Genomic DNA, 23063 nt, shown 5'->3' with positions numbered 1-23063 from the left:
TTTGGCCCACTTTTCTTAACAAAATTGTTTGATATTAACCACAACCACCCACTTCTCCAGGTCGGGGGGGGGATGTCCTGCCCCAAGTGGAGGAGTTTAAGTATCTTGGGATCTAGTTCACGAATGAAGGAAAAACAGAGCGAGAGAGGCAGATTGGCGCAGCGTCTGCAGGGAAGTGGACGCTGTTCCAGTCTGTCGTGGTGAAGAGAGAGCTGAGTCAAAAAACAAAGCTCTCGATTTACCGGTCAATCTATGTTCCTACTCATCTATGGTCATGAGCTTTGGGTCATGACCAAAAGAACGAGGTCACTGATACAAGCGGTCGAAATGGGTTGTCTCCACTGGGTGTCTGGGCTCTTCCTTAGAGAGAGAAGCTCAGTCATGCAGTAGGGACTCAGAGTAGAGCCACAGCTCCTTCACTTCGAGAGGATTCAGTTGAGATGGCTCGGGCATCTGGTCAGAAAGTCTCCTGGACGTCTCTCTGGTGAGGTGTTCTGGGCACGTCCCAACAGGAGGAGGTCCTGGACACGCTGGAGGGACGATGTTTCTCGGCTGGCCTGGGAACACCTTTGGATTCCCCAGGAGCTGAAACAAGTGGCTGGGGAGAAGAAAGTCTGGGCTTCCCTACTTAGGCTGCTACCCCCGCGACCCGACCCCGAATAAGCAGAGGGATGGATGGATGAATGGACGGACAACCACATGGGAGGATTTCAAGGAGAAATGGTTTAATGTCATTGACTCAGTGAGATTAGGTCCAGACTTACATCAGACTTACATTAAAATCTTGCTTTCTTTTTGTTTGAGCTGTCTAGAGGCAGATTGCAGATTTCTCATTGTCTACTATTTCCCTGAAAGTCTTACAGATCAACACCTTTTTTTTTCTTAGGAAGCGTTAGATAGGTGGGTTTCACATTTAACTTGTTTTCTGCATTCTCTTTGTTGTTGAATTATGAATTCTGACCTCAGCTGAGGAAAGTCAGGGCTGCAGTACTGTCAGCATTATTCTTGGTTCTTATGCGACATGCTGAAGGAGTAGTCAATGTTTCAAACAGGTTCTATACAAGTAATTTATTATTCCTACAGGTCTGGCCATTCTCAGGCTTGGACGTCATCTCTGCAGACCCCACACATACAGGACACCATCTGTTCACACTTCAGCCACACAACACCGTTTGCATAAACGGGCTGTCAGTGATGGATATAGATCATTTCATTTTGAATTTTTTGTGTCCTCTTTCTCTCTGTATATAAATAACCTCCTGACTACCAGTAGTTCATTTTTGTCCTCTGTAGAGGACATGTGTAAACTTGAATATCTCCCACCCCCTGCATTCTACTGAATTAATTCCTTTTGGTATCTAGAGAGGACATTTAGGGCTTTTCAATGATACCACATGTGAAGGGGTGGGACTTTTGTACGTACCTTTTTCTAATTCATAAAAATGGCGTTCATCAGTAATAACACATTTTATGGGAAGAGACAAAGTAAGTGCATAAAACCTTTTATTACCTTACAAAGAATGTGGGATTTAAAAAAAAATGGTGATTGGACAATATTTTTTTTTCCTGGTAGTCAGATGTGTGTATGCTAACTGTGTGTAGAGTCAACTTGCTTGAGTGCACAAACCTGAGCAAAGAAGCCGATTCTGATATATTTGACATTCTGAAACACTTTATACTTTATGATAAGAAAACACAGTACAACAAACACAACTGAAAACTTTATTATGCCAAAACTGTGGTCCAGTTTTTAATACTATTTTTTGGGGGGAAGTGGAGATTTAGACATCCCCCCTTACATTCTCTCAACCTTTCAGAAAACACCATAAATAGCAAATCCAGCTCAAGTCATCCCTTGTGCTCTGAGCACTAAAACTGATCTGCATAGCTTTATAATTATATCCTCACGCTGTCTGTCAATGATATCATCAGTCTTATTGATCATTAACACTCTGTTTCTTAAAGTAGTATAGTCAGTAAATTATTACATTATGCAAGTGAAGCAACCATGATGTTACTTTTGGAATATTTGAAATATTCACCATTGATTTTCTTTACAGAGACAGAAATCTGCCTGGTAACAGACTTCAGGTGAACACATTTGACGAGGTGTAATGTTGACAAAATAGAAATGATAAAAAAGTGAGTCTCGTAACCCATGAAAAGGTTTAGCTTGCATGCACTGAGGCCAGCTACAAAATCAAACCAAAACTGCTGATTTCCACTCTATTACATTGAGATCATAGCATCCAGCTTGAACACATTACAATAAAGTAATACCTTTTTAATAACCAAACATAATTTGAAACAAAGCAAAATTCTTTAATACAAATGAAAAAAAAAATCACCCGTTGCAGTAGGCTTTAATGGTGAATTAAGGTCAAGTTTTCAGATTATTCTCAGCATAAGAGATCATTTTCCACCCAATGAGAGCGATGCAAGCACAGGGCATTAGGTCCCCAAGAGGCTGCAGTTCTCCTCCAATTAGAAATGTGCGTCTGTTGTCGTTCCACTGGCTGTGCTTAGGCACCGCCGTTTTTCCCCATCCATGTCTCTATACTTGCAAAGGCACCGATCAGCGCCGAGACATCCCTGCCTCCGCTGGAACGGACCGCGCATGTCAATGAAACAGAGACTCTCAGACGCTGGGCTGCTGACACTGCGCACAGCTACGTACTGTCCTCTGTCTGTGAGTCTGGACCTGCACCGTGCATCTGGTGAGGCTGTAGGTGTGGAGCAGCAGGTGGCGCGCCTTGGCCTGGACGTCTTCCCAGTTGTTGGCACTAGAGGGAGCTGTGAACACAGGGGGGTACATGATCACAGCTGGCTCAGCCGTGGATTTTATGTTTCGAGAACGTGATTTCAAAATAGCAAGTCTTCTGCAGTGTAAAACATCTCATGCTAGATTACCATGTGAAGTGAAAATCTTGAGACCAAGAGGTTAGATAAGTCAACTTTGCGTTCCAAGCTAATTATAGTTTCATTGTTGAGAACAGAGTATAAGGAGTCTCACACAGACTCATTCCCTCACTTTATTTTTAGCTCATCCAGACCAAATGACAAGAATAGTCATGCCAGTTTGTTTTAACATATAAAAAATTTCTCTCCTAAACAACATATCTAACAATAGCTGAATCCACAGAAAACATTCGCAACAAAAACAACTGTTACCGCTGGAGGTATTCTGATGATTCAATTGTTGTAGAATAATGTTGCACAGAAAGATAAGCTGGAACAAAAGAAAAGCCTGTTCTTGTTAAAAGTTTCATTCTGGTCGATCCAGAATGTGGCCCCTGTACGACAATAATCATTTCCACTCCTGACGTCTACTTGAGTGTGCAAGACAGGGCTCTAAAAACGTTCTGCTGCACAGTGGGAGAAATGGAGCATCTAACGCCTCTTTTTAAAAGGATAATAGTGGAAAACTAAATTACTTTAAAGTTGAATCAGGATCTGCTAAATACCAAAGCAAGACTAGAGGATTATGAATGGTTTTGTTCCCAAATACCTCATGTACAAAGACCTGAGTGTTTCCAAGTCAAAAACAGCTTCCACTTAAACCGAGAACATGGTGAACACAGACAAATCCAGACGTATGAAATGTTGTGAATCCAAATGAATTTCCTTTCATACAGTATCATGAAAAAGTTTCCTAATAGCAGGTTTATTGTGTTTTCAAATTGTTGTCACACTTAAAAATTTGAGAATATAATAGAGCATCAAACATATTTATAAGAGGGGTTGGGAATATATATTCACAAAACTGTACATCTTAACCAGAGTGGAACTGACCAATAATCAGTCCACAGCCGTACAGGATTGGCTTTGGTACAGCCAACTCATTTACTCTAAATATGCCAAAGCCATTAATGCTTCAAATATTTTCTTCACCACTTTGTGTATGCTTTAATATCCACTGCATACACATACATGTGCACTTGTAGCTGCGCACAGTAAAAGTTTTCACACCATTACTGGTCAAACCAGTCAAGTTTTGTCAATAGAAACAAAATCATGACTAAGGCAGCCAGTGAGTTGCAGCGCGGTTGGTGCAGATGAAGGAACAGCGCCCTCTGCTGTCCAATCTGCAGCTAATGGAAAACGTTGACGTGTTCAACTAAAATACATTCAGATGCAAATTGTAAAGCGCTTTAAGTGTTGCAGAGTGTGTGTCCTTCACCCATGAACCTGCTCGTTGTTGGATGAGACGGTGGAGGGACTTTTTTAATGTGATGAAATAAGGAACATCAGATGGTCTGTTAACAGCTGAAGTTTTCTAAAGTGTTACAGCATGTATCAGCACACTAAGCACCATTCCTGCTGTAAAAATCAAAATGGACATAATTGTTAAACCAAAGGTCAAAGATAAGAACAAACTCCAGAGGCCACACTGACACATGGCAACTTTACACAAAGCCTTCTGTCCTTTCAGGACACTGACACTTCATCTACTGCCAAATCAGCAACCAATCTACATCAAGGAACAATGTAGATAAACTTGCATCAGATTCTGATTATATTCAGATATCTGAGAAGATCTTTCCATTACGGTTTCAATTTAAACAAAAGGACTTTATCTTTCATGTTGAAAAGTTAAACTGGAGCTAAATTGCCTGAAATCTGTCCATTTCATCCCGTCTTTATTGTAGATACTCACTGAGCTGCAAGTGCACCATCGCTGCGGTCTTGTCAGCCGTCAGAGCCCAGACATTCAGCTCGTCGACAGACTGGACGTCCTCCAGCTTCAGGAGGTCCTCTTTGATTCGCTGGGTGTCCAAATGTCTGGGAACACCTGCAGGGTGGGAAAAAGATCACCAGAGCTGCCCGCTGTAACAGATTCATAAAAGCTAACCAAAGTAAGCTCGGGGAAAATGAACCTGGACTCACCTTCCAGGACTATGACTATCGTGTCTCGAATGATGCGGACTGTGGTGAAGAGGACCAGAACTGAGAAAATGTAGGTGCAGATGGGGTCGGCCAGCTTCAGCTCCGGCTGTGAAGTCAGACATTTGCGTAGAGTAAAATCAGTCGTTTTGCAACTCACTGTTAGCAATGTTTACATGCAGGTAAAGCTCAGCAAGAATGTCATCAAAAACTGAATTTAAGTAATTTATTAATTTAAGAAAAACTTCCTTAACATACAGTGATACAGTTGTAGTGCTGATATCTTTATTAGGGGGGTTGGGGATATATCCCTGTTCATTTTGATGATTATGGCGAATAGCAAATGAAATTCACTCAATTTTCTGAGACATTTCTGCAAGTATGACTGGCATTTAGGACTTTAAGAGGGTTTTTAGGACTGCTATGGTTTAACTTCAAGACCTACAAAAATTACCATAAAGTTATCTAAAAACTTCAAAGCTAAATGTGTTACATGTTTTTTGACAAGTGCCATAAAACTCTTGGACTTAGCTTGCCAGTAATACAACAGGCTTCATACTGATTATTCAAGAAACCTTTACTCGGTGTGAAAATCTGTGTTCATGGTAAACAGATGTAAACTTTTCTGTAATAAAAAAACCTGGTAGAAGACATTATAGAAACTTTATATTTATTTATTTACTATGAATGTCAAATCCAAATGTATTAAGGGTTCAACACAAAGAAATCCCTAGGCTGACGGTCAAACAGAATATTTTGTTTTTCAGAAACAGAGACACGTTTTAAAGATGTTTTAATTCAGAACAAAGTTTTTACTGCTTGAGTTTAAAACATGACATCAATAATCAAATTATTATTTCTATCAAATAGAAATATTAAATTATTTTATCTATTATGTAGATCTGAGCAAGAAAAGGGCAAAGGCCTCCTGTGACTTGAATGAGTGTTTTATCATTAATGTTCCGAGAAACATTTGTTACTCAGCCTTAGTCATTTGTAATGACAGCAGTTTTATTGGACTGTGTTTTATAGAGTCATAATTAAATATGACTCTATAAACAATTTAATATGATTGTATAAAACACCACAGATCTCTGTTTTGTTTTTCAACCCTCATGTTAAGTTACGGGTCAAATTGACCCATTTTAAAGTACAAACATTTTTTTTAAATAGCTGAAAGTATTTTTTTATGCATGAAACTTCTTTTTAATCTACATATAAAATGTTTTACACATTAGCATCAAATAATCGTAACCATTTTATTCTTCTTTAGGTTTGCCATCTGATGATGTTAGAACGAGCGCGAGTTGTGTGAAATGTGTAACGCTCATTTGCACAAAGCGCTCGGTGACGACATGTCCCTCGTGTGCCATGGAGATGACGCAACTAAATCTATTCATTTCTGTGCTATTTCTGATTTTATTCATTGCATGGTGTTTACTATCACAACACGGTGACATTATTTGTGGGCTGTGGATATTCACAAACAGACGTGCGCTGTTGTTGTTTATGTTCCTGACATCTTATTTTGTTGTTTAGTTCATTTCTGGTTCAAAAACAGTGGTTGAATAAAGTTTACTTTCAATACAAATCTTCATGACTCGTTGGTCTCGATTTTTAATCAGCGGGTCAATCTGACCCAGAACAGAATAGGTGTTTCCAGTTCAATTAAATAGATCACTCCTTGAAAAATATTCAAAATTGAATGTTAAAAAAAAATTCTATTTCTATAAGGACATAATTGTGTAGGTTTTTTCAATGGGCATAAAAGATGTTATATTTTTTTTTAGGAAAAACGAGCAAATTTTCGTCGTTGATCCTTTATCTGAGAGAAATTTAAAAAAAAAACCCACCGGTGCACAAATATTGATTAAAATGGTCAGTATTGGAGTTAATAATCAGATACAAAAATGTTTTGAAGAATTATTTTTGGTTTCTAATTCTAAGTAAAGTTTCAACTGAATCAAGGAACAAATTGTTGACATGTTGGGTCAAACCTCCAGGTGAATCACAATCCTTCCTAACTATCCTAATCCCTAACAAAGCCTTCAAATACTTGATACTTTTTTTAAATGACATCCCAGCACTATAAAGCCACAATCTCTGCTAGTTCTTGCACGGTCTTCTCCTGGAGGAGAGCATCAGTGACCGTCTGCTGATTCTGCAGCCTCTAACATCGCATTCCTGTGTTAAAATTTTCTATTGGTCTTCTATAGCATTCCTGTTTTGTGGGAAACTAAATTTTGCATTGGTAAAAGATGAGTTTGCACATGAGAAATAATAAGAAAGAATGTGCTTTTGTTTTTCAAAACATTTTTTTTTAGCTCTGTGCATGAATCATGCTTAAATAAACTAATGCACTAAAACCAGTTTTAGCTGACAATAAAAGCAGGAAGATGCATGCAGGCATGTTATGACTTGTTTGGATTTATCAGCCACATCGCTGCTTGAATGCTGTTTGAGCAATATGTAAACAAGGACAGATGGATTAACAGAGAGGCTACAAACTAGGGCAACACGCCGTTACTTCATGAATGATGGATTGCACCATAATGTTGGAAACAGGCTAATTTCTGTGTGTGCACTGCTGTTGGAAAAGCTGTTAACTTTGCTATAAGAGAAGAAGTGAAAATAATCTGCAAAAGATTTGACATTATCCGAACTTTGGGAGGAATATCGGAACCGGTGATTTCACCTTGAAGCGGACGACGTAAGCAGCTATGAGCACGCCGACGCTCTGGAGGAGATCTCCCAAAGCGTGGATGAAGGCCGCTCTAACGGCGAGGCTGCCGGTGGGCCTCTGCTGACCCGACCCGGCTGAGTGTGAACCAGATGGGGCAGCCGGGCCGTGGGAATGACCGTGACCGTGACTGTGACCATGACCGTGAGAGTGGAGGTGGCCGCCTTGGTTTAACAGAAAACCCATTCTGGAAAGACAAAGAGACATTAAATCACTAAAGCGGCGCAGTCAATCCTGTAGACTTCAGGTAAACATTAACTCAGAGATCAACACCTGGGGTCCGTGGCAGTAAAGGCAGCAGCACTTTGGACTGAACTTACACATTTTTTCTAAAAATGTAAAAATGGCCATGCTTACATAAGATTAACCGCCACCCCTACAGCTGCAGTGATGAGCATGATATCCCCGTCTATGTCAAAGTCCTGATGCACGGTCCTCAAGACGGCCTCGTACAGCAGGACGCCCGTCAGGATGTAGATGAGCAGCACACTGAGGACCGCCGACACCACCTCTACAACAAACACACACAATCAGACATCAGCTGAAGGGGAAAAAAGATGAATGGGGAAAAAAAAAGTCTGACTTAACCATAGTACACTTCTCTTTGAACAATGTTACAGTAACAGGTAAAAAAAAAAAAAAAAAAGCAGAAATCCAGTTGCAACTTTTCAACTTTCTCTCGAAACTCAATCTCACACAATGGCTTTTGATCTGCAACTGTACCATCCAGCTTAATTTGTGTGTTTAATAATAATTTTATAAAAATATATACATTTTTTAATTAATTTTTCCATATTTCTCACATTTCTCATCATTTTTATTTTTTTACTTCAAGGAAATTAAACAGAAAACTGCTGTTGTGCCACAAAAAAAGAAGAACTTAATCATAACGGAGTAACGCGAAAAACATTTATAAAAAAATCACCTTTACAATACGTCTAAAGAAATAATCTCGTTTGAAATTACTGAAACATTAAAAAGATATATCTGATGCAAAAACAATAAGCGTCTTATGACTTTTTAAATTTTTTTCTTCAGTGAGAACCGAGTTTAAAATGAGGAAGCGATGTAATAAATTAAGATCCAGTTTAATGAGAAGCAGACAGAAAATCAAGTTGAACTCTTTCGTCTTCAGCAGCTTCTTCATTTGTAGCTGCGGTGTCAAGGCTGTGGTTTCATTTTCCTGTTTTGTTTAAATCGTACCGACTGTGCCGACAAAGGCATAAAGGATAAAGTCAACTCTTTCAAAGAAGTTTTTGAAGCGTTTTCTATTATTTTAAAATGCTTTTGTGCCTTTAAGAATTTATTTTACTGCTGAAATTAGGAGGATGTGACTATGAGTTCATGTGAGAAATTAATTTTCATTACTATTTTCCCGACATTAACACAAGTCTTTATAGTGTTTATACAGCCCCAGTCATTCAGCCAGCATGTCGGCCTCCATTGTTATAGATGCAATAAAAGAGATAGGATTCTTATCTGCTTTCAGCACAGCTGAAAATACACTTCTCCAAATGATTAATCAGCAGGAAAAGCAACATGAAATGCCACAGTTGGAGCAGCTGCAAAAGGAAAGTGACAGAGAAAAAAAAAAAAAAGTAGAGCAGCTTAGCTGCCTCTGCAACTCACCAAGGCGATGTAGTCCAAAGGTGAATCTCTTGGTGGGCGGCTTGTTGGAGAGCCACAGGGCCAGCAGAGAAAACAAGATACCAACCACATCTGCTAGCATGTGCACGGCATCAGTCATTATTGCTAAACTGTTCGACACATAACCACCTGGAAAAAGATGGAGGAAAATGAGAGCAATTACAGTGAAAAATGTTTACGACTGGCTGTATAAAAATCATTTGCAAATGCTAACTTGAAACTTGGAAATCCTAACTAACTGAGATTTGTTCCTGTTCAATATAATGGGAATTATTTTAAAGGTTTTCACAGTGAAAATAGGGCAAAAAATAATAAAATAATGCTGAAAAGATTCAATCTAACAAATGAGAAACATTTGAGATACTGTTAAATGCTAGTTGGGTTGAATTCAGTAAGAAGCACCGGAGGATAATAAGAAAGTGATGGCCAGTAGGGGATAAAAGAAAGGATTTACACAGAGAAAGACAGGAAAAAAAAAAGACAGGAAGGAAGAAAATTGAGGACAGACAGAAGAGAGAACGGACACAGAGGCAAGACACAATAAAAAGGAGAGAAAAAATAAAGAACGAGAGGGGGAATGGACAAAAGAAGTAAGGTCAAGAAGAAGGAAGAAAGAGCAAAGAAGGACAGAAAAAAGGAGATGAGGAAGAAAGGAAACGAGGTCCTAAGGGGTTAGGACTGAGGTGCTGAGGACAGAAAGGAAAGTAACAAAGGACAGCTAACAGGACAAAAGGAAAATTGAAGGAAGCATGGAAATGGAGGAAGGACAGGGAGGGAGTTCCTGCATGGGAAGCCGGGAACCCGTCAAATACACACTAAAACGAGACTGTCGCTACTGCATGGTGAGACAATTTCACATCTGATTTAAACAACAAATTAAAGTTCAAACTCCAGCATGAGACAGCTGTATGCTCGTCTTTCATAAAGGTTAATGTTTGATGAAGATACTGAAGGCGGCTTTCCCAGCTAGATTATTAGTTGCTGAAAAAGTAAACAAACACTAGATTAATTTCAAAGGTTGCTGACGGGAGATTTATCCAGTAAGTGGTTCACTGGGTTTTGTTATCCAGGAATAAATCACTGTTTGACCGACAGCAATAAAAAAAAAAAAAAACTCCAGTAACTCCAGGCAGCCCCGTCATAAATACTGCATAACAGATTGACACAAATTATTTCAGCAGAGAGCAAGAAGAAAAGGATAAATGTTACAGAGATTAATCCTTCCATGTTGTTCTCTTATTGCTGCATCTCATCTCTGCCCTTAGCCCTGTGGGTTATAAGTAGGGGGGAAAATATGAGGGACTCTTTAGATATTTAAAACTTTTTAAGGGCACACTTGGACACAAAGTAATAATTTCTAATTTCTTTTAGCACAGAAACCAGCATGATGTGAATATTGAAGGGTTCCAGTATAATTCTTTTGGATTGGTTATTATTCAGGTGTTAGAAAACGCACTAGAGTCAAACGTTTTCCATTTCAAACATTTTCCTGCTACAACTAAAAGCTTGTGCAATCGTACCCAGTTCCCAGGAAGTCAAAAATAAATAAATAAATAACTAAATAAATAACTAAATAGGAAGAATAACAGCGTTATTTCTCTCTTTAAAAAGTATCATTGCAAGAGCAAACCTACTGAAATATCTAGCTTCTTCTTGTATACTGGAGCATTAGGCAAAAATAAAATGAAGTACTGAGTGTTAAAAATTAAATGAACTTGACGGACTTTGAAGTCACAATATTTCCAGCATGTATGAAAAACTCTTCTACTTTGGCACAATTATTTAAAGGTGTTTTCCAGGCACATAGTGCCATTTTATAGCACAAGCAAATAACGATGTGAATTTCAGACTTTAAAAAAATTTGTACTTTTTAACTCCTGCTCTTTCTGAAACTCTGCCTTCAGGAAGCCATCACAGCATGGCTCCTCTATTAGTCCTTTTAAAAACTTTTCTACCAGTGCATTAGATGAGCTCATCTAATGAGCTCAGCTTCATCACCAGGTGTTTGCTAATTGCTACTGGCTAGTCTGAAGGAGCTGAGTGCTCTGCAAGGTGGAGGCTCAGAAGCTTGAAAACTGCAGCTCAAAGAAGGCGGTGCTAGGCCCACCCAGGCGTATTGCAAAGTTGAATGAGAAATCCTTTAATCTCCATGGCGACCAAACATGCCTGAAAGAATCAAGGCAACATTCCAGGCGTGTTTTGATGAGGGGATAACATCATATCATGATGTACAGCTCACACATAAATGAACCTTTGGCGTACTGTCAATGATACAAGTGCATAAACGTCCATGTATTTCCACTACCTTCCATTTGGTATAATATTTTTGATGCCGGCTGAGGGGTTGATGACTGCTTACATGACACGTCCAGGCATATTAAGTCATATTATTTCTATATAATTGGAAACAGTGAGAATAGATGATGCATCTGCTTCATGAGGGAGTGTCTCATTTCACAGTGGGATATTTTAACTACTAAGGGATGAGTGGGAGGGGGAGGGCTTGGGGCAGCACTGGTGAATGTGATTCATCCCCACAGTGGGGCCAGCTGCTACTCTTAAGGCAGTTCACTTTCAACTGGGTGCATTTTCATATCTAGAGTTTGTTTAGTTACAGAGATAAACTCGAAGGATTTGCATAGAAAAAGGAGGTGGCTAAACATGCAAATAGAAATCTGTTAAAGTATAAAAAGAAAAAAAAAAGACAATTATAATGTTTGAATATTTTTGTCATTTACACTGAAAGCCTCGTTTCCATTGTGGTTCTTACCTATAACTTCCCCCGTCATGAACAGGAAGTACAGTATAGCTGCAATGATGAGCCTCTTCATCACCCTCCTGTGCCTGATCCTCTCCCTCTTCTTGTTGCAGTTGTCACATGGGTCCATGTTCAAACCAGGGCTGCCCGGAGTGGACGAGGAGTCCAGCAGGGAGTCATCATCATCATCTTCATCTCCTCCAGCTCCAGGCGGGACCACCACGGTGCTCACCGCCACCCCGTTGGACGAAGCCCCGGCCGAGTAGTCGGACATCTCTCCGGAGACGACCACCTTCAGCTTGTTGAACTTGGGGGCCTCGTCATCCTCCCCCAGCTCGTCGGAGAAGTCAAAGGGAGCCGAGTCGCTCAGGTTCCAGTCGGTGCGGTCCCTCCTGAAGGCGGACCGCACCTTACCGAAGAGCTTACCTCCTGACATGTTAAGTGATTACCGGAGCTCAGTGTGTCGATATCTCTGTTTTTAAGTCCCCGACCTCTTGGGCAATCATTAACATCTTTATAATGGAGCGCGATGGTAAAGCTGCATTTCGATTCTGACCTGTCAAAAAGGAAAGTGATGTCAAACACAGACAGATAGGCGTTTCACGTTTGTACAACTGAGTAGTTCAAACAAACAAACAAAAAAAAAGGCAGTCGCTGTTTACTAAACTTCAATAAAAAACTTTTTTTTTAAAAAACTTCTTTGTACCTTTAACGCCTTCACGTGAGCAGAGAAAGTTCACCTGCCCTCATAAAAGCAGCACAAGGCAAACAGTAACAAGCTAGCAAGCAGATGTTAGCTTTCCTTTCACTTTCAGACTGAAGGGCAGCTCTTGTAATGTGACAGTTTGTTAACAAACACTCGAGAAAGACTTACTGATAAAAGAGTTTTCAGCGGGACCAACTTATTCCGCTGTCATGATAGTAGTTGAGTAAACAACGCCACAGCCCTGGCACCACCTTAGCTCCGCAATGAAACACAGGGAACTTTGCTTCTGTTCGGTAGATCATAGTCATGGGATTTCCGGCTCTTTTCTGGGATCCATATCAATTGGCTAAGTTCACCGAAAAGAATTGTGCTGAGAGGAATTCCCCACTAAATGTTAGTTTCATCACGATTGTGCTTTTTTAAAATTATAACATAGGGCGTTTATAGTCTTTTCAACCACTGAAACTGTTTTTACACTTCAAATCTGATGCTCAGAGTTCTCCAACTTCCGCAACAATATAGGCCAAACTTGCTTGCATATTGCATAGATAAACTACATCTATTATTATTATTATTATTATTATTATTATTATTATTATTATTATTATTATTATTCACAAATAAGATTCCTTAGGTATTTTGAACATGTTTTGTAGTGCAGGGATTTTTTTGTGTGTCATTGATTTTAGGCAATAAATACAAAACTAGCTATACCTTTTCAGTAGAAAAAAAGGAGTTAGAAAGGAAAGACCCATCACCTGAGTCGGTTCCAATCGTTCCTGAAAACGAGTCGGCAAAGTGAGCCGGATCCGTCGCATTGGCACCTTCGGAACGTGATCACGTGATGACGCAAATGTCACATGATGTTGTCTCATGCTAACAACAAATCGAAAATATCCGGGTTTATCTTTTTTCTGAGTGCCTAACACACAATCCAACCGAACCGACAGCTGCTGTTCAGCCTAAACTAAACAGGTAACTCGCTAGCTAAGATAGTTTTCAGTGAAGCCTCTGGTTAGGTGATAACCAAGAATTGTCGTGTTCCTACCATGTAAAGAAGCTCAATGAGCTAGCTGCTCTTCCTCTGCACAGTCAGGAGACACTGCATTTCTTTGTGACTCACATGCAATGCAGGCGTTTAACTTGTTATTTCCATCAGATAAAGGTGTTGGATCCGACCGCTCGACGCCAAACAGACTGGGTCAACCGAGTAGCTCCAGATGGAGGTAGAGGGGATGGAAGATGAAGGACCTTCGTCCCAGAGTGAACTTCCAGGTGAAAACATGTCTCTGCACAATCTGTCGCTGTTCATTGTCCAAGCCTGCGTGCCTCTACACAGTGATACACAATCGCAGCTTTATTTAAAAGCACAAAGCAGTTTGCTTGCACGAGTAGAGAGGAAAGCTTCAGGAAGACGGCAGGTATTCTTTTTTCAGGTTGCCATGTGTTTAGTTTGTTTAAAGCAAGCACTGAGCTACATTCCCAGGAAGATTAGAACTACAAGAGAACTGCTTAGGAGCAAACTAATGCCTCTGTTGCCCAAATCCCTCCTCAGATTTGAGTTCTCTGTATTTCAGCGTCCGACAAAGAATTCTCAATAATAATAACAATAACAATAATAATGCTTTTCAGTTGTGCATTTGTCAAAAAATATAGAAAGCTATGTATCCTTTCCTTCCGTTTTAGTTATACACCACTTTGTGTTGGTCTGTCACAACAAAGTCATAGAGTTCGTGGTTATAAATATGGAAGTGATGCAGGAATATTTTATGCATGATGCTGCAGATAATAAAACACCTCTCCACTTTCTGATAAAGAACAGACAAATACAACTTTAACAGATCACACGTTCAGAATACTTGTGAATTGGTAGCATTCATCTCTCTTGTTGTGTCACAGACATGCCGCTCATGTAGAACACTTTTTAATTGTGGTGGATATTGGAGAAAGAATCTTATTGGAACTTTTTTTTCTCCAAAAGAAGAACTCTAAATAAATGATTAAAAATTGCTTTAGCATCAACTGCATAGCCTAATATTTAATTTCATGAAAAATGTGTTAAATTCTCATGTTAAAACAAAATATAAGTAAAAGGTTGCCTTTCAGGTTGTAAGAATGCCAGTGCTTTTATTACCGCCTAAAACACAATAATAACGTGTGAGTAATACATCTTTATGTTGTTTGAGCTCTTTGAACTTGCTTGTCAGATCTCCAGGCAACGCAGCAGCCGCCAGCGGATCTGCAGAGCTCCACGCCTGCAGAGAACGTCTGCGTGAATCAGAGAGCAGTGGACAAACTCACCGAGGGTTTCCTCTCCCACTACCTGCCAGACCTACAGAACTCTAAACGAGCCCTGCAGGAGCTCACGTACGTCTCTGCGTTTTCTGTGTTTTGATGCATGCGCTCCTGTTCGTAGTGCGGAGAAAAAGTATTTGCCGCCTCGCAGTTTTAGTTTTGTTTTGTTTGAATCATCCAACATTTTTAGCTAACGGGCAAAGATAAACCGAGTAAATTAAAAACAACGCTTTTCAAATTCCGACTTCATTTATTCAGGGATTGAAGCTGTCCAAAACAACAACAAAAAAGAAATAACTGTGTCTTTGGCTTTGTAACTTTTTCCTGTCACATGACACAGTAGTCGCTTCTTCATACATCAATACATTTGAGGTCATCCAGTCTGTTTTAAATAGAAATTGCAAGCAAGTGAGCAAAATCAGGAGCAAAAACAATCAATTTTCCTGACTCAGCAAGATTCTGCTGCTTTTATTCCTGGAAGGAAATCGAATTGAACAGGTGTAAGATGGACTGACGGTCTCATTTCACCTGGTCTGTCCACGCAGATGAAATGAGAAAGTATGGATCAGATTACATGCAAAAATGGCATTGTTACTAGTAAAAAAAATGAGAAAACTACCATTAAAAACCCAAAGTGATAATTAAAGCAGTGAAGCGCTGCAGTAATGTGTTGAACGACTTTCTGTTTGGACATTGAAGCCAAACAGAAGCTAATCTGATGAGTCAAAAGGGGAACAGATGTGAAAGAACAGCTAAAAAATATATATATTAATGCTGCAGAATTAACAAGCAAAACGTGTTTTGATGTGCACAGCATTCAGTTGTCCTGATTGACAATTTGCCCATCCATCCATCCATCCATCCATCCATCCATCCATCCATCCATCCATCCATCCATCCATCCATCCATCCATCCATCCATCCATCCATCCATCCATCCATCCATCCATCCATCCATCCATCCATCCATCCATCCATCCATCCATCCATCCATCCATCCATCCATCCATCCATCCATCCATCCATCCATCCATCCATCCATTTATTTATTTATTTATTTATTTATTTATTTATTTATTTATTTATTTATTTATTTATTTATTTATTTATTTATTTATTTATTTATTTATTTATTTATTTATTTATTTATTTATTTATTTATTTATTTATTTATTTTCTTCCGCCTTCCGCTTATCCGGGGTCGGGTCGCGGGGGCAGCAGCTTCTGAAGGGCGCCCCAGACTTCCCTCTCCCCAGCCACTTCCTCCAGCTCTTCCGGGGGAACCCCAAGGCGTTCCCAGGCCAGCTGAGAGACATAGTCCCTCCAGTGTGTCCTGGGTCTTCCCCGGGGTCTCGTCCCGGTGGGACGTGCCCGGAACACCTCACCAGGGAGGCGTCCAGGAGGCATCCTGACCAGATGCCCGAGCCACCTCAACTGGCTCCTCTCGACATAGAGGAGCAGCAGCTCTACTCTGAGTCCCTCCCGGATGGCCGAGCTTCTCACCCTATCTCTAAAGGGAGAGCCCAGCCACCCTGCGGAGGAAACCCATTTCGGCCGCTTGTATCCGGGATCTCGTTCTTTCGGTAATGACCCAAAGCTCATGACCATAGATGAGGGTGGGAACGTAGATCAACCGGTAAATCGAGAGCTTCGCTTTTTGACTCAGCTCTCTCTTCACCACCACGACGGACCGGTACATTTTCCTCTAAAAGAACCTCATGGTTTGGGTTCAATGAACTTGTCCTTGTTTTGTCATAGCCTAATTTCTGCACAGTGCGGCTGATTTCTTTTTTTTTTTTTTTTTTTGTGGCCTTTTTAAGTTGCTTAGCAGACACAGAAGTTGCAGCAAACTACTTTCTGATCGTTGCATACATCTATTTTAATCTCACCCTACTGAACACTCTCACCAGCTCTCATCCAGTCATCAAAATGTGGCACATCTGGTCACGTTTTTATGCCTCCGACACAACTTTAGTGACAAACTTCTCTTGCTTCTCCCTTGAAGGCTACGTTTCTAAACGAACCTGTGTTTGTTTTCTGTTTCCGACCAGACAAAATCAGCTGATACTGTTGGACACACTGGATCAAGAAATCACCAAGTTCAGAGAGTGCAACACCTTGCTGGACCTCAACTCGCTGGTGTGTTCAGACTTCAAAAAAACATATTCTCGTCTGCGTCGCTCTCAGAACGGAGGACTAACCCGGTCTGTCTATCTTCAGTTTACAGAAGCCAAAATTTACCAGAACAAGCTGGTGAACATAAGAAAAGAGATGATCATGCTTCATGAGAAGACAACTAAACTGAAGGTACCTGTCGCGGCGAAAAGAGATCTAAAAGTGCATTAATGGCATGATGTTGGGTAACTGACTGGTGTTGTTGGATTTCAGAAAAGAGCTCTGAAGCTGCAGCAGCAGAAGCAGAAGGAGCTGCTGGAGAAGGAGCAGCAGCGGGAGCGGGAGCTGGAGAGGGAGAGGCAGCTTATCGCCAAGCCGGCTAAAAGAACGTAGAGATCCCGACGGTGTTTAAAGAACCGCTCTAAGGGGTTTGCATGTCTTACTCTGTTTACTACATATCTCCGACCAATCACACAAACCCTTAACCATTTTCCAAAGTGCTCATTGGGTAATCGGACAGGCGGCGCGTGGCTTCAATACGTTTCAATACAGATCTTGCGAGAAACTGTTGGGGAACTTAGAAAATCTCCTCTCTATCTCCGGCTTACAGTCAGTTTTGCAATGGAGGGGCTTTTATTTCCAAACGTATCTCCACTATCTGCACACTATATCTGTACATAAATTAACTAGTTGTCATGGTAACCTGGTGACAACATCATGCCACTTTAAGCTGCACTTCTCTAAAAGTGCGCTCTTGAGATTTTTGGTTTTACTTCCCTCGTCATTTCAATTTTTAGCGCGTTGCCGCCGACTTCCTCCTTGTTCGGTCTCGTTTGTCACAGTTCCAGTTCGTTTAGACTCACTCTGAGTGTTCGGGCAGATTTAGCCGTGTATCTATTTGCTTTAGTTGTATGACATATCGATATAAACACTCGTATGCCTTGCTTGAATGGCCTGTTCTCTAAATGTTCCCCTTTTTTTTTCTTTAGAGAAATTTATGGATTTTTGAGCGAAAGTCCCTTCATATTCTGAAAAACCTAAAAAGAAATAGAAGGGAAATTCCTCAGGGAGATTTCTGTTATAAAATTTGTTTGGGGTGCCAACATTTAGGAGAATGGTGTTTTTTATTTCTTAATATATCTGTGCATTACTGAAAGGTTGGATTTGCCAAAAAAATAAATAAAAGACTACATCATTGCGCCGCAATGAAAGGTAGGTTTATGTTAATACTTTTTACAGCCATTTATCAGTATGAATTCATGTTTTGGCCTTTTTGCATTTACCAAAAAGCCTAGTCTCTATGGTATTTTGTGGAAAACATTTACACTCCCTTCTGACTTTACCTCTTCTCCAGCAGGAGAAGCAGTTTTGAACAGACCAGAAAGTTTAAATATAAAACGGTATTCACCGAGGCGATTGGAAAAGTTGTCCTCCGTTCAGTTCAGACCTCCTCAAATCTGCGGCGCACTTTGGAAAATGGTTTCCTTAATAAAAACACTTAATGTGGTGCTTAGTAAATAGGAATAGTAAAAAGCTTGCAGAACCTTGAGTTTGGTTGTTCCTGTCTGATTTAGCCAAGGACGCCATAAACCAAAGACCTGGACTACGTCATCCAATGCTGTTTGACTTCTGACGATGCGCATGTTTGTAAAGCAGAACGAATCCTCCTCTGACTCTTTGACAGATAATAATCTGGGAGAACTTCTGCATCTGCTGTGTTTTGACAATGTGTCGTTTAATATAATACGCGTTGTAATGTGGGCCGTCAGCCCCATTAGTGTTGAATGTTACAAAAGAGATATGTTGTGTAAATCTTTTTTTTCTTCTGCACTAAATCTGACTGAGGCTTGTGTACTATGATAATAGATGGTAAAATGTACCAAACTGTAAACGTCACTTGCAAATCTCCTTGATATAAATATTTTTTTCTTTTTTGTAAAACCCTTCTATGCACTAGTTTTATTTGAAATTCTAGGGTTTGTAGAGTTAATAATAAAAGCAACATAATCACTGGTTTGGTGAGATTTTTCTCTGCTTGTTGAATAATTTACGGTGTTTGTCAATAATAGAAATTAAATTATTATCAAAAATCTTTTTTCAGTTATTCGTTCTGAGAGAAGAAATGTATGTTATAGTTTCATTAAGCACATATTGATATATTTTAAGCTCGCATGTAATGAAAACCCAAAATTCAGTTTGCAGAAAATGACAATATTGCATACTTTAGACCAAAGAACTGAAAAGTAGTTGGCTGCACTAACTCTGCAGTTTATAGACCTAGTGGACCAACGCCAGCGGATGACCCCGAATAACCACATTGTATGGAAAGTCAACACTGGACCTCAAGCAGCTCCTTCAGACTGAGACTTTTACTTGTAAGCAGAATGAAAATTATGCTTCATATGAAAAGAACATGTGTTAAATACAGTCTGGTCTTTTTTCTCCTCCACCCAGGTAAGACACTTTTTACTGTGTCCTCCTGGATGTGCATTTGTGATGATTCTTGAATCTCTGACTCCAGCTGCTGTCCACTGAACTGAATTTATTTCATCATCCTTTTCGACTGTGGTGTTCCTTATTACATGTTTGCATTTTTTCTAGCAAACAGCCGCAGTCAATTTTCCATTCACATGTTCAACTTGGCAGTTTCCCCCATGGTTGTGTTTGCCATAACACAACCAGAACCTAATATTTCGGTAATATCAATTTTGCCGGTCTCAGGGAATATTGAAGTGTCTGAGAAGTTTTTTTTTTTTTTTTTTATATATATATATATATATATATATATATATATATATATATATATATATATATATATATATATATATATATATATATATATATATATAAACAAGGAGCTGTAATGATGATTTTGGCCCGCTAGATGGCAGCAGAGAACCGCTCCTCTCATTGAGCAAGCGTGCTCGTTAAGCGGAAGTCAATTTTGCACGACCAGGCAACGCACAAACGTACCTCTGACCGTATTCCCTTAACATGTAGCGCTTTATCAAACTAACTTTATTTTTTTCTTATTGGATGGTTTTTTAACATGTAAAAACTGACCAGCCACAAAACTGGAGTTTGTTGACAGAGAAAGTAGGTTACATTCCTCTCAGTCTCGGTCCTAAACACCAACCCCGTGTCTGCCACACCCACTTCCATTTCACATAAACCTCCAATTTTAACCTCAGCTACTACAGCAGGAAGTTGAGTCAAGGCCCACAAGACTCTAACTGCCCCCGCTTGGTTTGTCTTGGACTGTAACACAGGGTGGACATTAATGGGGAATTCTGAGGTCGGGGCAATTTGGCATCTCACTGACAAAAGGAATGAGTACAAAGCACAGTTTTGAGGGTAACTTTACGAACCTTTTGTTTATGTTGATGAAACTAAAACATTACAGTGTTACTCAGATTTTGAGACAAAAACAATCAGTGGAAGTTAGCTTTAGCTAGAGTATGTTACAAGTAGGACTGATGTGTTTTTAGACTATTTTATTCATTTTGTGGATTTAGTTAATTAAATCTGGACTCTTAACATTTGGCTAAATAACAAAAATGATACAATTTCAACATGACAGAAGCCAGATGAGCCCTCACCAGTCATCCAGCTTGCATTGCACCAAATTCTGGCATTTCCTCCCTGACCCTTACTGCTGGTCCTTGATTATTATGAAGGAAGGTTCCTATTGATATTTTACACTAAACCCGGTGAAGTCCCTGGAGGTTCAAACACCGGGACCACCAGCATTACCCTAGATATGGCTTTAGAAGAGTGCCTTGTGGTCCCTAACATGAACAAGTCACTGTGGTCTTTGGTCAGGTCACTTCTGGCCTGGGAATGCCTCGGGGTCGTCTAGGATGAGCTAGATACGGAGGTCGGATTTTTCCTCCTGGAGCTTTTACTCTAGATAGGAATGAAGGATCAGTCCACACAGAACCAGTAGAGTTGCTCTGATAACTTTTGGTTCAGTCGAAATTAGAAGGTTCATAATCAGACCAAAAGAAACATTTTGAGTCTCCCTCAAACTTTCTTTACTCTTTACAGTTTTCAAATAAAAGTCAATGAAAAAAAAATAACATAAACTAAAAGAACAGTGATTTGGAATTGTTATAATGCAACATTTGTATATAAAAAAAAGAACAATAAAAACAATCAGCTGGACAAAAGATTTACTCAGTTTGGATTTAAAGCCAGCAAGATGTTTCAGTGACCTTGTTTGACTCGTGTGTACCTTCCTCCTCCTCCGGTTTTGTAAATGTTTGGAGGCTTAGGAGATTCATAGTGGTAGTTTTGCAACAGAAGGATGTTTTACTTACCTTGTTTGGTAGACGCCTTTCAACTCCTAAGCAGTTTGTTTCAGTTTGTGCCAAATGTTTTCTCAGTATGTGACATGTTGGCACCGCACTTAGGTAACTGAACCACCTGAACAACAACTTCACAACCTTTCCCTTGTACTTACACAATGCTGTATGACCCAGACGAAATGGGCAAAGCCTTTGCCTGCAACTGCTGTTTCAAAAGCAGGATGTTCATGCATCTGTCATCTCTGCACTTACTGATGCAAGTTGCAACCCAATAATACCTCAATAATGGTCAAACAGAATCTGTTCTGTTAAGCTAATCAGATTATATTAAAAATGGACTCTGTTGGTCCAGCAGATGGAGGCATTAAAGCTTCTTGGGGGGTGAGAGACAGCTCACAGACACATTGTTTTCAGAGGCAAGGCCAGTGTTGTCCCTGACCGTTTGGTTGGAGAGTTGTCTCTACTTTTAGAAAGTTACCCGTCAGGGAAAACACAGCCTCCCCTCAGCAAAGCCGCAGGCGAGTCACAGAGACACGGAGCAGAAGAAACAGATGATGCTGTAGCCTTCCAGTCTGAGTAAACAGTGATTCAGATGGGTGAGGAGTGGGAGGCTGTGGTCTACTGGAGACTGGCAGCTCCAGGCCTCTCCCAGACCCTCCACAACAGGATATGGTCCCCGGGGCCCACACTAAGCACAGATGCGTGGTATTATTATTCTCTCCAGGTTTTACCATTTGGTTTGCATGGTGGACGTCGAGCACGGTCTGTCACAGAGTGAAAGGTTTGGCCTGCAGCGCTGGAAAACACATCGCTGTGGTGTTGTTTTTTTGTCCAAAGCGACGGTGAATTAGATGATTTTTCCCTTCTGCGCCGTGCCTTATGTAACGGTTCAGATTCAGATCAGGATGAGTGGGTAGTGTGGCAATGAAGACGTTTGTAATTAGGCTTCTGTGACGCAGCAGATGGTGCAGAACAGCTATTTAAACAGTTCACCACGTAACCAAAGCAACTTTCCAAAGCAGTAATTTTGCATTTGAATTCAGGAAAATATTTTCTCCCTCACTTACGGAATAACCGAATAACCTTCTGCGATCGGGAAAAACTAAACCTTGCTACTTCCATATTGATAAAGGAAGTAGCAGCAATTTGCTGTACTGACCATCAGCAAATGAGACCAAAACGTCTGTAAAACAAGACGTTTTGGAAACTTGGTGATTCGGAGCACGCCAGTGCTGATTACATAACGGTATTGAGAAAAGGCCGCCATGAACTCAGACATGCAACTTTTTTCTGACGTCATTCTTGGGAGGGTTGTAGGAGCATTTCCAAACAACTTGAAATCCATCATTTTAAAAATATTCTTCTCAAAAAGAAAAGAAAAAAAAAAAAAAAAAACATTTGATATGGCTGCACATCTTCCCAGGGGTGGATTTCCTGGCATAATCATCCCAAAGTTAGACCAAGTAGTATCATGCCGCACCCTGCAAAACACAAAACAAAACAAAAAGAAAACAAGAACAAGAACAACAAAGACACGCATTTTGGGCTCCAATGTCAATTGTGTAATTGAGAACAAGCGTGGCTTTTTCTGGTAGGTGCCAGAATAAAAAC

The 23063-nt window shown here is 40.1% G+C and overlaps 2 protein-coding genes across 3 annotated transcripts; one reads left to right on the top strand and one right to left on the bottom strand.

Moving 5' to 3' along the window:
* Positions 1-1708: 1708 nt before the first annotated feature.
* Positions 1709-13059, bottom strand: slc30a4 (solute carrier family 30 member 4). Of its 2 annotated transcripts, none has more exons than XM_014998635.2 (8): positions 12904-13059; positions 12042-12585; positions 9254-9400; positions 7982-8135; positions 7580-7811; positions 4888-4993; positions 4658-4792; positions 1709-2793 (listed from the first exon to the last, which is right to left on the bottom strand). In XM_014998635.2, the coding sequence occupies exons 2-8, from the start codon at positions 12463-12465 to the stop codon at positions 2639-2641; spliced, it is 1353 nt and encodes a 450-aa protein (XP_014854121.2). In that variant the 5' UTR covers positions 12466-12585; positions 12904-13059; the 3' UTR covers positions 1709-2638. The 2 variants fall into 2 exon arrangements, with proteins under 2 accessions (XP_014854121.2, XP_087860310.1); XM_088004184.1 differs by lacking the exon at positions 12904-13059 and adding an exon at positions 12736-12840.
* Positions 13060-13564: 505 nt separating this feature from the next.
* Positions 13565-19158, top strand: bloc1s6 (biogenesis of lysosomal organelles complex 1 subunit 6). Its single transcript, XM_014998636.2, has 6 exons — positions 13565-13710; positions 13895-14010; positions 14943-15102; positions 17082-17169; positions 17251-17337; positions 17419-19158. Exons 2-6 carry the CDS (start codon positions 13956-13958, stop codon positions 17536-17538), a joined length of 510 nt encoding a protein of 169 aa, XP_014854122.1. The 5' UTR covers positions 13565-13710; positions 13895-13955; the 3' UTR covers positions 17539-19158.
* The last annotated feature ends 3905 nt before the right edge of the window (positions 19159-23063 follow it).

Source organism: Poecilia mexicana, unplaced genomic scaffold (assembly GCF_051168715.1).
Source record: "Poecilia mexicana isolate PSO_F unplaced genomic scaffold, ASM5116871v1 scaffold_3, whole genome shotgun sequence".
Classification (NCBI taxonomy): Eukaryota; Metazoa; Chordata; class Actinopteri; order Cyprinodontiformes; family Poeciliidae; genus Poecilia; species Poecilia mexicana.
This window is presented reverse-complemented; position numbering and strand designations above follow the sequence as displayed.

What these genes read in the sequence shown, in the direction of transcription:
- slc30a4 (XM_014998635.2), bottom strand. Translation starts at nt 12,465, where the DNA reads ATGTCAGGAGGTAAGCTCTTCGGTAAGGTGCGGTCCGCCTTCAGGAGG. An exon ending in GGGGTGGCGGTTAATCTTAT is followed by an intron (nt 7,812 to 7,981) that starts GTAAGCATGGCC and finishes TTGTCTTTCCAG; the next exon opens with AATGGGTTTTCTGTTAAACC. An exon ending in GATAGTCATAGTCCTGGAAG is followed by an intron (nt 4,793 to 4,887) that starts GTGAGTCCAGGT and finishes CCCACCCTGCAG; the next exon opens with GTGTTCCCAGACATTTGGAC.
- bloc1s6 (XM_014998636.2), top strand. Translation starts at nt 13,956, where the DNA reads ATGGAGGTAGAGGGGATGGAAGATGAAGGACCTTCGTCCCAGAGTGAA. An exon ending in GTCCCAGAGTGAACTTCCAG is followed by an intron (nt 14,011 to 14,942) that starts GTGAAAACATGT and finishes CTTGCTTGTCAG; the next exon opens with ATCTCCAGGCAACGCAGCAG. An exon ending in AGAAGACAACTAAACTGAAG is followed by an intron (nt 17,338 to 17,418) that starts GTACCTGTCGCG and finishes GTTGGATTTCAG; the next exon opens with AAAAGAGCTCTGAAGCTGCA.